This window comes from Lepisma saccharinum, chromosome 18 (assembly GCF_977018435.1).
Source record: "Lepisma saccharinum chromosome 18, izLepSacc3.1, whole genome shotgun sequence".
Taxonomy (NCBI): Eukaryota; Metazoa; Arthropoda; class Insecta; order Zygentoma; family Lepismatidae; genus Lepisma; species Lepisma saccharinum.
Window position 1 is genome coordinate 46,478,634 of NC_139246.1, and position 15,163 is coordinate 46,493,796.

A 15,163-nucleotide genomic window follows, 5' to 3' on the forward strand; every position below is an offset into this window, starting at 1 on the left:
GACGCTGGCTGGGCGCCGGAGCCGCTTGAACAGGTGGGAAAAAATCCGGCTCTCCCCCGCCGGGGATCGAATCCGGGTCTCTTCCAATGAGAGCTTCAGGAATTAAAAGAAAACTGAAAACAAACTGTTGACATCTTCTGCACTAGCATACATAAGAATCCATCGCTTAAAAGCACAATGGATGTAAGAGAAAAATTAATTAAAATAGTCGTGGACAATTTACTGAGCAATACTTGTGGATCACTGTACAGCCTACTAAAGATAATAGCTAAATTAAATAGACAAATTGTCCATCATTATTCTCATTCTATTTTATTCTACTTAGTGTGTTGTTTCAAGGAATGGGATTCTCTTGATGCGAAGCAGGTATTGTATATTCTCTTATCGTTGGCGTTTTTTTCGTGCGGGCCTCCATGGCGGTGTAGTTATAACCGTCGCCTTAATCAGAGGGCCAAGAGTTTTATTCCCGATGGAGGCACATAGTGGTTCGGATACCACTATGAACTGTAGGTTCAGCCCCGATTAGTCCTTCTGTGCATCAAATGGACTTAAATACAAATATATATCAAATCATGTCAATTCGTGATCATCACATTGGGGACAACAGACTGCATGAAAATGGTGATGGGCAATTCACCCACAGTTACTTTTGCCGTTGATTGTACGTTCCACACCTACACATAACTTATGATGTACACTTCCCGGATAAATTCCCTGCGAGGAAAAAGCCACGACCACCATCCGGATGGCTTCACTTCCGGCGGTTCCGGCTTATTGTCCGGCATCGTCACATTATGCTCCTTCTCGTCCTCCACCTCAGGCTCATCCTCTCCCTCCACGATCTCCTCCACCGGGAGAGGCTTCTGCACGAACTCCTCCTCGTCGGGGTACTCCGGGATGTACTCCAGAACGTACTCCTGTTGTTCCTCTTCGACTCCGTAGCTGCCGACAAAGGGTATGTATGAGACCATTGTCCCGATCGCACCTGCTATGCCGAACACTACATCCGGGACGCTGATCACTATTGGAAGATTCTGTATCAGGTTCGTCACAAATGCAGGCCTTGCCTCAGGGTCTCTTAAAATCAAAATGCTTCCTCCTGGCACTTGATAGGGATAGGGTACTCCTGGGGTCCAAACAGGGTGAAGCTTCACCAGTGGGTATTTGTAAACCCTGTAAAAGGAACAAAGTATTTGTTGAAAACTGATTAATGCATAATTTACAATAAGGTATGATTTCCAAACCATTAATTCCAGTATCATGTAAAAGTATATGGTAAAGCTTTTGCACAATTTACCGACGTTCGTGGGGGAGTGGTTAGCACATCGCGCTACAACGTCAGGGGTCCACGGTTCGAATCCTGGCCTGGGCATAGATGTTAGTGAGTGTCCATTCATTAATTTCATCATATCAACACTCATTCTCATCTTCGCAAATAAGCCAAAAGCGGCATAAGAAGCGAAGTAAAACAAAGTAAATCAACCAGTCTTTTGGACAATTTGAAAAATGTTGCTTTCTTTTATTTCTGACCATTGCGTTTGTTAATCAGAGTTGTTAAAGGTCTAGTAATTTTAAATAAATTCAATTCCGGTCCAGGATAGAATATCAGCAAGCGTAAACGTGTTATGGACCGTAAAGAACCTTTCTATCTATAAAGTGTTTCAATTCCGTCCAGGAACCGTTCTTCCGGATCAATTTAAATCCGGTCCAGGGACATTTCTTTCGAATCAATTTCAATTCGGTCCAGTAACCATTTTTCCAAATTAATTTAAATGCGGTCCAGTAACCTCTTTTTTCGGATCCATTTATATACGGTCCAGGAGCCTATTTTTCAATTAAACAATACGCAACTTGGATCGAATGTAAATTGTGAGAGAATAAAGGTTCCGGTCCAGTTACGGAACCCAATACAACCCATTATAATTTATGTGTTCCCAGATCTTTAACAACCCTGGATTTAATGTTTGTTGCTGTTAGTTTCAATATTGATTTCATCATTATTGAAGTTACATTGAGGAATATTCATTGTATACAAACGAAAGTAGGATTTTTTATGTTTAAAGTGACGTAAGTTTCAGCAAACCCAGACTGTTGTTTCCTGAGATACAGCTATTTTGGAGTTATCAATACTAACGATCTAATCATATTCCTTTTTAACCATTTTTAAAACAATACTTCTGCATTTTAAGAGATATGGATTGAAAGGGCAGTGTTCGGACAATGATATGAACCATAAACAAGAATTCCTCATGGTGACAAGTTATCTGGGTACGTTGAGCATTTGCACTGAAAGCCGAATCTATTTCTGGATTCCAGAATCTTCTAGAAGTCCAGAAGACTCCAGATGTTAGCAACAGAACAGGCTCATTGTCGTTGAAATAACTAAGGGGGCAACAGGTGACCTTCACCGAAAGAGGAAAATGAGCCGACAGGCAGTGTTAAGAAAATAAATAATTTGTAAATATCTAGATTATTGTAAAGTTGTGTATGATAAAAGTAAGCTAAAAATTCTTCAGTAAACTTTAGATTTGACGTAAGCAATCCTGTAAATTGTCATGTTTTATTTCTACATCACTTCCTGAGAAGGTTCAGTGAATGCATTTTGGAAGGGAGCCTCAAAGAGATTGGTGAAGTTTCAGTCGTAGCGTTCCTCCCTGTACGCGGGGATCTTAAATAGGGATGTAACTTGCCCTTCCCGATTAATACTTGTTGATGGTAGAGACAGCCCTGAACGGGCAGGTACAAATATCTAACTTATCATTAAAATAGACTCATGATTCGTTTTAGACTGAAGTGAGCAATGCGTATGGCAGAATGGGGTGTAGACTAGCTTACCCTGTTTGGTTCAGAAATAAGACCAGTAGCTCCTGCTTCTCCGATGATTCCAGATTAAAAGACCCCGTGTCGCTCTCATGCGCACCTATTTAAACCCTCGCTTGGCCTCTCGTCACCTCTTGCCAAAGGCCAGTGTTCTTACCATTTCCTGTGAAAGGCTTACCCAACACATTTCTGAGCAGGAGCTGACAAGGTCTGCCAGGGTCAATATTTCTTAATCGAACAGGGTATGGTACGCAGTGACGTGGTATGCTGTAACCGAACGTAACAAAAAATAACCAATCAAAACTTTAAATTGTGTTCATTTTTGCAACTTCGCTTACAAATAAGGTAATTGACATATTGTGTTTTAATCAGCAGTTCTACCATATTCATAAGATAATACACTATCTGATGGTAATTTCTCTTAGCGGATAAAGGAAATGAGGCAAATGGTACAGACGACATGTGCGGAAAGTGGAGTAGTCGCGGACGCCACCAAGAAATCAAGAAAAAACTAGATAAATTAATTACCTTTTACGTATCTTTGTATAGTGTTACGAGGGGCGTTCAATAAAGGATTTCAGTAGCCGTGTGGTGATAACAGTGCACGCGGATAAATATGACTTGTGACATACTGCATTTTTTTGCCATGAACTAATTACTATTTTTGATGTTTGGTTGTGCATGTGGAGGAAGGTGCGAGGATGGGGCCAGTGGTGTAAATAATAGTTATCCTGTTCCTGAAATACAACACATAACATTTTTTTCAGGGAAAGACGACTGCGTATGGCTTTGATGCCCCATCCAATGAGGTCATTTTCTGTAAAAATACTTGCATAAGCAATTCAAAATTTGGTTGGAAATTGGTGGAAACTGAATCTATTCTTTGTTGTCCGCAACCAGCCGTTGATGGAGACACGATCAAAACATTATAGTATATCGCTCCATAACCATTCTGGAATGAGCTCACAGAGTCAAGAGTAGTGTGGAGTAGTGGACAAGATCATCAAGGAGCATCTGCATGTATACAGGGTGTCCACCCACGCTCAAGAGTTCACTTAAAAGTCTTCGTCTGTATGCATACAACGTGCAAATTGTTCAAGCGCTGTAGCCACAAGACAGGCCACAACGCGAACAGTTTGCTAATGGGATGCTGGACCGAATCGAGCAAAAACCCCAACTACCTGAGGAATGTGATTTCCAGTGACGAAGCAACCTTCAACACATCAGGGAAAGTTAATCCGCACAACTTCCGCATGGGGGTATCAAAAACTCCACACTGTTCGGGAACATGTCAGGAACAGCAAAAAGGTAAACGTGTGGTGTGAACTGATGAAAGACAAAATTGTCGAATCGTTTTTCTTCATAGAGCAAACAGTAACCGGTAACTGTTATTTGGACATGTTTGAGCAATTTACTGTCCCTCAGCTCCTTCCTCTGCAGTCAAATGCGATCTTCCAGCAGGATGATACACCACCGCACTGAATATTCTGGACAGGACGTTCCTACAGCGATGAACAAGTGGCCACCTCAATCTCCGGACATAAACCCTTTGGATTTCATCAAGTGGGGTTATGTAAAAGACACGGTCTACGCTTCACCTGTACGTGTCCTTCGTGATGGCAGTAGAAATTAGAATTCCATCACCTCCATCACCCTTGACATGCTAGTGCGCACATGGGTGGAGATCGAGTATCGGCTAGAACAATCCGCAAGGCTCTACGTCCAAAAGTTTCCTCACAATTGTAATTTGAAATCAGGGAAGTTTAATGTTTATAATGTGTAGAAGTTTCAGCTTCTACAGTTCTCCGGTTGCTCACACTTTTCCGGAAGCACTATGGAATCAGATATTCCTGCAAACGTTTAGGCACATGCCAAGAAAATCAAGAGGACTTTATCACCGGTCGTGGGTTTATCACTGTGACCCAAAAACAAAAGCAATTCGACTCACCACCATCCGAAAATGCACGTGTCCAACACTCCACTGGCAAGGTTATGCTCAAGTGTTTTCAGACCAGGAGAGAGTGGTTTGAAAACTTTCCTACCCAAAAGGACCACAATAAATGGAACCTATTAAGACTCATTGCTCGTGAAGTTACGGAACGCCATGAAAAAAGAAAGGTGCGACATGCTTTCGCTTTCTAAAAGCATCCGTCTCTCGCAAGACAATATTCCTCTTTACAATATGGATATTGTCCAACGTAGCCATAAAATTCTCATACATCCCCCTTATTGTCCTGACCTTGCACCATCTGACTTCCACTTCTTTTCTTCCATGAAAGGCAGGCACAGCTGCACAAAACGATGGGAGAAGTGGGTGACTCTGAATCAGTGCCTTATCTACAAGCCGCAAAACTTCGCAGTGCGGGGGTGGGGGGGGGGTGAGACATTTAAGCCTCAGCCATTGACATAGTAGAGGGTTCGTATATGCGTATGTAAAAAATAAACGTAGTTACTCAGGGGTACAGAAACGAATACAATATATACAGGTAAAGGTAAAGTTCCCTGTGCATATAGCATAGTGCGATGAAAGCACATTAAGGGTATATGGGGATAGGGCCCCACATATTTTCGATGTCGGCCATCTTGGAGGTGATGATCAGCCTTTCACCCCCCTCCGTACCATTTGATTTGAGGCTGGGTGGGCCCTAGAGCCGCTTTATATGGGGGACAAATTATAAAAAATTCCAACCTTAGATCACTAATCCCACGTTTCCCGCCTGGCAGTCAAACTAAAATAAAATCAGGCTATAAATTTCACGAGAAATCCAATGATGAAGGTTTCTTCAACCTATCTTTAATCAAGAAAAAGTTACTAATGTAAGAAATGTATCATTTCCCAAGTATGAGAAAACAATGTCATATATACAGTGTGGACCAAAAATCGCAATACATAGGAAAAATACATATGTTGTGAAAAGAAACAATGTATTCATATAATATGCTCTACGTGGTAACAATTGGTTTGCAACACGTATCTCTCACTCTTGATGAACAAGCGTTAGAAAAGAACACGTTAAAAAATAAATAAATATGGAAACTTAAAAACACAATTTTATTTTCCTATGTAGCTATTTCGACTTTCGGTCCAGCATGTGTACCACATCACCGTTTAAAAATGTTGAATTGAATTCAATATGGCGAACACACAAATATTTTTCTCATAAGCCTAACCTGTTTCTATCATGACTAATTGTACCCAGCCTTAGTCCTTTTCTTTTTATAAGGGATGTTAAGAGACTTTTGAATCACCATCTAGGCCCTTATAGGTGACTTTGTTAACATAAGATCAAGAAATGAATATGAATATATATATATATATATATATATATATATATATATATATATATATATATATATATAGTGTGTGTGTGTGTGTGTGTGTGTGTGTGTGTGTGTGTGTGTGCGTGGGGGGGAGGGGGTGTATGTATAGTGTGTCTGTGTGTAAAGGTAGGTAGGTAGGTTAAAGGGGGCCTTCCGCAATATTTTGCGGAGGAGCCCAAGATTTGTAGATCCGGCACTGCTCTGAATGGCAGCTATGTAGAGGAAGACTAATAAGTGTTCGAACTTGTGCGTAAGTGGGTCAGTGGAAAAAGTTATTGAACGTCCTTCGTAGAAGTATATTAATTGTGAGTGCCCTGCAGAATATATTGCTCCTCTTCCCCCTTAACTATTTTATGGTACCGTCACTGAATATACATGACTAAATTCTGTATTACACACCGGTTGAAAATAGTTAAATTTACAAACCTATAAAGAATTAACATAAAAATACAATTGTGCACTATATGAAAAAGTGAGACAATTCGATATTCCTGTTTTTCAGTCCTTGCCTGGGCATTGGTGTTCTTTGAAAGTGCCTCTTCATTAATATCATCTAATCATCATTCATCCTCAAGATTAGCTAAAAAGTAGCAGGAAAGCGATGATAAATAACAAAAATACAAATGCATGTATGTATGATGGTGAAAGCATTCTTCTGGAAAGATGCAAAGCGTACTCCTATAAATTTAACACAGGTAAACGCTGTATTCAAGAGAATTTCAAGTGATTCACGGCTCATTGCTACTCTAGGAACAGCTACATGTTTACTTCAAGAATAAATTGAATCAATGGCGGCTCGTGGTTTGACTGTATGGGTGTGCACTTCAGACTCGTGTCCAGAAGAAGTGTTATCAACACTCTCAAATACTACCACCCGTTTTTGCGTACATTATGATGCAAAATGTATTGGCAACCCAAGTTATGAACACCTTTTACTGAAAATGAGGCTATGGGATAGTTTTATTTCATGAAAAATGTCAAAAAATATTAATGTACGTAGGTATATAAATTGGAAATACTTGGGTGAATTTTCCGTCGATCACGAGAAGAGTGATGTTATTGGGTATAGATAATTCAACATTGCATAACCTGACAAAACCACTATAAACATAGAAATGCCTATCTACAATATTCAATATTAGTTACGATTTTCAAAATATTTAGTAAAAAGTTTCTCCTTCGCTCCACTGATAATAGTGAACAAGAATAATAACATTTGCATCCGTCAAACAAGTAGCGCCAGGCGATTATCCGGGGCGCCGACCTCGTAGGGCCGCCAAACCGAGGGTCCTCGACCGTGTCCGTGGCTATTGTTTTAAAAAGATTTGGACTCAATTGAAGTTACTGCTGAATAACTTAATAAGTATGTTGGAAAATCATGAAGCAATTTATACTAAGAGATTTTTGTTGTTTTGATGTCATTATGTAGATATTAAATAAACACATACCTACAATAAACGTGTTCCTTAACAGTATTACAGTATTTTTAAAATAAGGCTATTATTTTTCATAATTAAAACCGTAAATATATAACACGGTTATGATTTATATTGGAGGGAGGTGGAAAGTAGAGGGAGCCAAAATTCCATCTCGCCCGGGTGAAAATTTCATTTCTAGCCACTCCTGCAAACAAGGTAGCAGATCCAACGACCACATGCAGAAAATCAGTTGTAATCTTTCTAGCAGTTGATTACTTCTAATGACCGACAGAAGCAAGCGAAATCAAGAGAATAACAAATATTAAAGAAAATAACAGAACTTACTCAGTTCATTCCACACTGCCCTCTTCGTACTTCAAACTTTTTCTTTCCCTTCCGCCGTATCCGTATTATTACTGCAGCCGTTGCACGCTTTGTGGCTAACTTCTTTCCAAAAATTCAACAACGTTAAATATTACGTCTCTGCTTTCGCTATGTACAGTTTTCCTTTCATTATGAAAGCACACACTTTCCACTGAAACAGGAAGGAGCTTTTGACAGTGCAACAATTTTGCAACGCACGAGTAGGCACAGCTGACTGATCCACGGTTCCCCTGCGCGGGTTGTAATTCGACTACAGTGCCACAAAGCCAGTTTATTTTGACCAAGCTGCACTAAGCAAAGACAATGCAAGACATTGTTTAAAGCACGCGTTTCGCTTTCAGTTGCCCCCACCCCCACCCCTTCCGCCTCTTTCTTGGCCTGTCATGCTCGGAACAGTGTGGGCGAAGATATCATCGAATTTCCTTTTTCCAAAAAAATCCCTCAATTTACGACGATGTGTCGGTTGCCTCTACTCCGCTACACGATCTCGAATGGAACCGGATTGGAACACTGTTGTATCGCGAACACAACGCTAGCAGTGTGCGTGGAGACTATAATACTGCGATCTAGAAGACCGAGTCCATTCTATTTTCTTGCGTGCTGCAAACAGCGGCAAAGAAGCACAGGGCGACTTGTGTTCCGAGCGAACGTATCTCAGCGGCAGGCACTGGTAATGCGAACCCGATGGGGCGATTGGGCTTCGAAACGTTTGATGTTTTGAAGGCGATAGTGTACAGTGAATAAGTATAATAAAAATTAATTGCATTGCAGATTTATTTGGGTGTGGACGTGCGAATGTGCGAATAGGCATAAGCCGCTACTGAAGTGAATACCTCATCTGCGACCAAACAGTCCAAAAAACGGAATGAAATAAATCATTCAATAAATAAACATAAACAAGCAAGAAGAATAATTTGCACCACGATAAACTCAGATATAGTTTAGTACACAAATCCTGCAAATGAAGAGAAATATAATTTTCCACTGAGTATGTGCCGGGCCACAGAATCTGAAGTGGAGAGCTAGTGAGCTGGGGCTAAAAGAAAATATTATTGAAAAATGATGGTAGATGTCGCGACAGGTTCATGAAAAAGGTTATTATTAATTTTCCTACGTATTTGTTTCTGTTTATCTTTTATCTGATTATTTTCCGTGGACAGATTTCGCTGTTTAAGAAAGGGCGAAGTTTCACAACAGTATAGACTAAAAACATAATTTTGCAGATAAATAAAGTAAGTTCCCAATTTCAGTAATATGTATTTTCTTTTCTTGAACCTTTGCAATTTCACATTCACATTAATTCATTAAAGTCAGAGATTATGGTTCGTTATTCAAGTAGCTATTTGTCTACATTTTGGGAAGCGCATTTGCACCACTTGCAACGAAACTGGATGGCTTCTGCCAGAGGTAAGAGTAGTATGATTGGTCCTATTACTGGAACACAAAAAGTATGACCCCCTCAGACTGGTTTTGGTTACACTTAAAACTATGTCAAGATGCTAATATAAGCTTATTGCCTACAGTGTGCTACTCTGTCTAATCCAAGACTTGAGTAAAAAGCCCTCGGGGATTGCCCGTAAAAAGTATGACCCCCTCAGATTGATTTGGCTACACGTACAGAAAGCTGTCAGATTGTTGTCCATACGATCGTAAAAAATATGCCCCTCTTGGCATTGTTTTGGCCACACTTAAAACTAGGCCAAGATGCTCATATGAGCTTATTGCCTTTAGTGTAATACTCTGTCAAGTGTGCTTAAATACTTGACAGTCAGTTCAGAGTATTAATATGTTAACCCGAATATTTTAATTGGGCACCAAGCTCAACTTGTATATCTAGTACTAAGACAATGCATTGTGCAGAGGTCATCTAAAATTGCTCTGTGACTCTTTCGTTTCTTATATCATAAACATATGATTTCTGACCTATAAGAATAACACTGCATATGGTGTCGGCAGGTGGTGAATCATGGAATTCACAGATTATTTTAATATTTGTCCTGTCATTAACTACAACCTGCTTGCGTTTTGAGGTGTTGATGACAAACATTGGTCATTATGCTTTGAATTCATCGGGTGATTAATACATGTCGGTATTGCCAGTAGTGACTCTCTTGTATGCTGTATAGGCCTCGTATAATTTAAGAAAATCATCCTTGGACATGTCTAAATTATAATTTTCTCTAGGAAACACCTCGTTTCTGCCGTTTTTAAGATATAGTATGTTCTTGATATTGCAGTTATCGAACTTACTTGAATTTCGTTGCTGGTTGTTGTCTCGACCAGTCTGAAACAGCACCACCACAAAATCTGGCATGTCATATTGTATACTAGAAACTGAATTCGTAGCATCGAATTCGTAATAGCTACCAGTGGCAGGCTTCTGGACACATTGATATGTATAAAATTGTAAAGGCACCTGTGGATTTTTTAGTATATCTGCTTTGTATTTAAGAGCATAACTGGCTTCGTATTCAACAACCGGGATTCTTAGCTCCATAGTCTGAATAAGGCATTTGTCTTCGTCAGGTACGGTATTAGGCAGAGCCTCCCCAGTAGAGTTTAATGTACTGTATCGCATCAAAGCATTATTATCATTAGCGGTTCTTCGAAATGTGATTCTTAAACCACCCTTCCACATAATATCTTTGTAATCCGAGAAGAATCCAGGTAACAGGCGCATCGGAAACAGTACAGTGTGGCTCTTAGTTATTATTTTATCGGCAGCCTCAAATCCACCGATTTTGTAGTACGAGGTCTCGGTTGTGGATAAATTCAGTGTGCCAAAGCTGTAGATGTAACACCAGGATAGTCTACTCTGTTTATGACAACACCATGCTTTCGGATCTCGATTTGAAAAAACAGACGCGGTACGAAATTGACTACTAATCTTATATTTGAGTTAGCAGAATAATCCGTGCCGTCGAGCTTGACAACCTTAAACTTGATATATAGGTCTGCTCTGTGGGGGTGTATAAAGCCATCCCCTACGTCATGATCAACCTCAATCTGTGTGTTGGGCTGATTCAAATTGTCAAAGGTCCTACGGTTCGAAGGGAACGACTGTAGCTCGTAGCTTTCGATATGCTCCATTTTTTAGTATATATTTTATTTATATATTAATCTCTATGATGGCGGTTGTTGTGGCTCCAGCAAAATCAACTAATTCTTCTATTTCGTTAGTGACCACCAACTCAATGTAGTCGATTCTATTATGGCACACGGGAAAATATAATGTTGGTGATGGAGTGTAGATGATTGGCTCCATGAATTCAGAGTTACGTTTGAATGTTGCGATGATGCCAGTTTGTTTGTGAGTGCCTATGCCATCTAATTTGGTGATCATACCCTCGGCCACTTTACAATGAATATTCAGCGTCTCTATGGCCAAGAATTTAGGTATATTAACAGCAGTGTGTTCGATGGCTGGTTCAAGTTTTGTGTTGTTCTGGAAGCCTAATAGCTCTGCTATAGTACCCAGATCCACTGCCTCTGTAGCAGACACAATCTCTACTCTGTGAGTCACAGAATTTTGATTTAAGACAACACCACTAGGTAACTGAGCATTTAAAGTAGATATATTATTCTTCCCTGGAGTGATGACAAATTTTTGATCCCCAACTGTGATTGTGTTGTTATAGTGTGTAATATTAGGGATCAAGTACATGCCGTAGAATGCTCTAAGACCTATTGATTTGGGATACATAATATCATCATGTAGTTTGAGTTTTAAGCTTGAATTCTGGCTGATAAGATGGAATATGCCCATGATGTTTTAGATACCACAGGTCCTTTTGAAAATCTTCAATTGATGGTTTATTTATTTGGGACAGATATCTAAGAACAGATAAACACAGATGTCCACAATTAATATCTTCAAAATATTGAATACGATCGTCATTGTAATACAGATTATGAGATTTTAGATATATTACTACATTATTAGGTGGAATCCCCCCAAACGAATCGAACAAAAACGCCTCGTTGTTTGAATATTTAAGATAGCAGATCCAGTGAGTGCCCTGATTTTTGTAGCTATCGAAATTGACTATGCCACACTCTTTTTTGAGAGATTGTTCTGGTAAAGAATCAGACATGTACATACCACTAAAAATTTTGATGCCCAGTGGTTCGATTAAAGCTTCAATATCTTGGCTGGTAAACGGCGCTTGTTTTTTTTAAAACTTATTTATGACTCTTTTAAGACCTTTGCCTTGTATTTCTATGACCAGATTATGGCGCCTTTGTTCAGCTAATTCGGCCTTATTCTTCTTGGCATCTATTACTGTTTTTGCTATGGCAGCCGATCCCCCTGCTAAGCTACCAACTGCACCGAGTGCTGCTAAGGTAGCCGGGATATTAAATATAAAGCCACCAACATGTGATTTTTTTCTGGATTGCTGTAATTTTTTTTTAATTGGGGGGTACTAAGTAACAACTTCATACCTTGGCCTTTGGCAAGACAACTGCTTTTCTTCTTGCACTGTTTTTTGATTAAAAAACTATCGACAGTACCAAGAGATTTAAGACCTGTATAAGGTACCTGATACATAACACCCTTGGCCTTCATAGTAGGTTTATTATATGCATATTCTGGGATTACATAGCTTAATTAAGTGGTCTAAATTTAAGTCGTAACACTTATTGCTGGGCCAGTTTATTTAGTCTGTTAAAACCCCCACCCTAGTTTTTGTTTGGTGTTCATAGCTATGGTGGTCCCCAACGCTGCTATTTTTCACCCAAAAAAGCATCTCTGCTTACTAATCTACCGAATGCAGCCTCTTCTAATTTTTTGTCTGCCACATGTCGCTTGTCAAGATCGGTGTGTGTGTTGTATGCTATGTCATGGTCTCTACAAGCAGCATCTAGGGGATTAACACCAGGGTCCCCTCTGTTTAGTCTATTGTCTAGTTTGGTACCAACCGGGGCCACAATACTGATAGACTGGTATGTGTAGCTCAAATGGCAGCATATTTATGATGTCATTAACCAGCCCCCGACCCTCAGAGATATTCCAAAATTTAGGTGGTAGAGTATTAATAATTTTTATAAGATAACCAATCCCCTTAGTGTCGTTGACTAAAAAATTAGACAATTTGGTGGCTATCATATCCATAATTCCGACTTTTTCGTTGTAAAAATTGTGGTTACCGGCATTTTCTTCGCCAGCTATGACCAGCAACCTATCTATTAGTTTTCTTACATCGTCAACCCAGACAAATTCTTTAGGCAGGGTGCTGTACTGTTTGATTCCGCTACCTGTCTTAATTTGTGTCCATATGGGCTTGATTAAGTTGTTGTATTTTGCTCCACTGCTAGACTTGTCTCTTTTTTGTGTAGGGTCGTTGTTTTGGTACAAGGCATCTGATTTTATTAGTATTTCTTTGAAGTACTCATAGTCTTGATCTGTATAGTTGTCAGGCCGTTTACGAGTCATCAGTTCCCACAATACAGGTGTTCCAGGATACTTAACAAAACCGCCTCTTTCTCCAAGATGAGATTCTGAATATACAATCAGATCATCGCCCATAAACGTAACTCTAAAATTGCCAATTTTATGTATGATGCCACCGTCAAGCTCTGTGTCAGCATATAAACCGAAGACCTCGTCTTTGTTGTCTTTAGGTGTGCTTAAATATTTTTGAGCAAGAAGGCCCAATTCAATAGGATCCTGACTAGCTTCGATTCTTTGAGTACGAACAGGACTAGGTGTATGAATACTAGAAAGGGGGGTGATTGGATAATCTAATATGTTCCGAGAAATTTTGGTTCTGCTCTGTAACAGTTTTGATATTTTTACCCAGTTCACTAATAGCATCAATAATAGGCTGTCCTGTCCGCTTGTGTTGTTCATAAAAACCTTGGTTCTCTGATTTCCATCCCTTGAATCGTTTTACAAGATAGTCTCTTAATTTAAGACGGTCAACGATTGGTCGTTTCATGGCTGTTTATATACGTCTAGAAAATTATTGATCTTACTCCTATATTTACCACTATTGGGCTTAGTTGTCATATCGATTGTGACAAACCCGTAGCTATCCTGGTTCCAGCACCTACCACAAAACTTAGAAAAATCGTTGTAGCTTAAGTCTGCCCCTACATACTCGTCATGTATGTGTTTGAGGTTAGTATGATCTTGACGAAACGCACATATGAAATTGCTGTTGTCTCGTAGCAGCTGTTTCGGTATTTTAGAAAAGGTCTGCGCCAGGTAGAAGCAATCTATCACTTTGTGCCGCCCCTGTGTAAAAAAATTTCGAACCTCGTTTTGATTATCTAATATAATGTCATCAAACACAACAACAGAGTTATCGAGACAGTCATCGAGTGGCTTAACATCTGATTCAAAAGTGGCTATAACCAGTTCATTGTATAGCTTCATCAGCTGCTGATATTTTAATTGTTCTAAGCTCTTAGAAAAGACGTACAAGTGCATGTTTTTCCAGTCTAACCAGTTAGGTGCCAGTAAAAAATTATCAGCCAGTAGCGTAGTCTTACCGCAACCCGATGGCCCAACAATAAGCCAACGAATATTATCAGGTAGCAGTTTGACGTTTTTCTTAGTCTGCTGTTCGGGCTCTGGTAGTCGCTTTATAACATCCCAGGTGTTCATAGTATCACTTTGTCTGCTTTGTTCCAGCTGTTTTCCGGATGACCTAGCCATTTCACCAGTAGCTTGTTGCCTTTTTTGCGGATGACTTTTTATATGAGATATGTGTCAGGCTGTTTAGTTTTGCTAAGTTCTTCTTCATAGAATCGGCCTTTTAGGATTTCGTTGTGATGGTCTTTTATTATATATGTGTTGCGGGACCCAGGTGTTACTTGAACCACTGTAAATAATTCAGTGCTCCAGTTTCTAGTAAAACATATTTTGAATATCTGTTTATATTTACTAATCCTTACTTGATCAGCTACCTTGTATTTAGGTCTTCTCGTTGTTGGCTGATATCTCGGATAGTAAACAGTGTTGATTAATTGCTGTTCGTCAGATTTGGTTACGTCAGATGGCTTCTTATTAATTGTGGTGTGAACCGAGTTGTTACATTGATTTAGAAGTTCTGGTATCATAGCAACCCATTTATAATTACCTTGAAGCGTAAATTGCTTATACATATGACTTTTTAGGGTCCTGTTGAATCTTTATACCATAGAGGCTTTGAGATCGCTGTAACTTGAGTAATGTCGTATTGACTGGCTCTTAACAAATTGTCGAAATACCAAAT

General features: G+C 39.6%; 1 protein-coding gene across 2 annotated transcripts in view; it reads right to left on the bottom strand.

The window, feature by feature from the left end:
* Nucleotides 1-339: 339 nt before the first annotated feature.
* Nucleotides 340-15,163, bottom strand: part of LOC146002051 (uncharacterized) — a 32,152-nt gene continuing 17,328 nt past the window's right edge. For both annotated transcript variants that reach the window (XM_083139765.1, XM_083139764.1), the window contains one exon: nucleotides 340-1,173. In XM_083139765.1, the coding sequence (XP_082995891.1) occupies nucleotides 675-1,173 (499 nt within the window). In that variant the 3' untranslated portion in view covers nucleotides 340-674. The remainder of the gene's footprint in view (nucleotides 1,174-15,163) is intronic.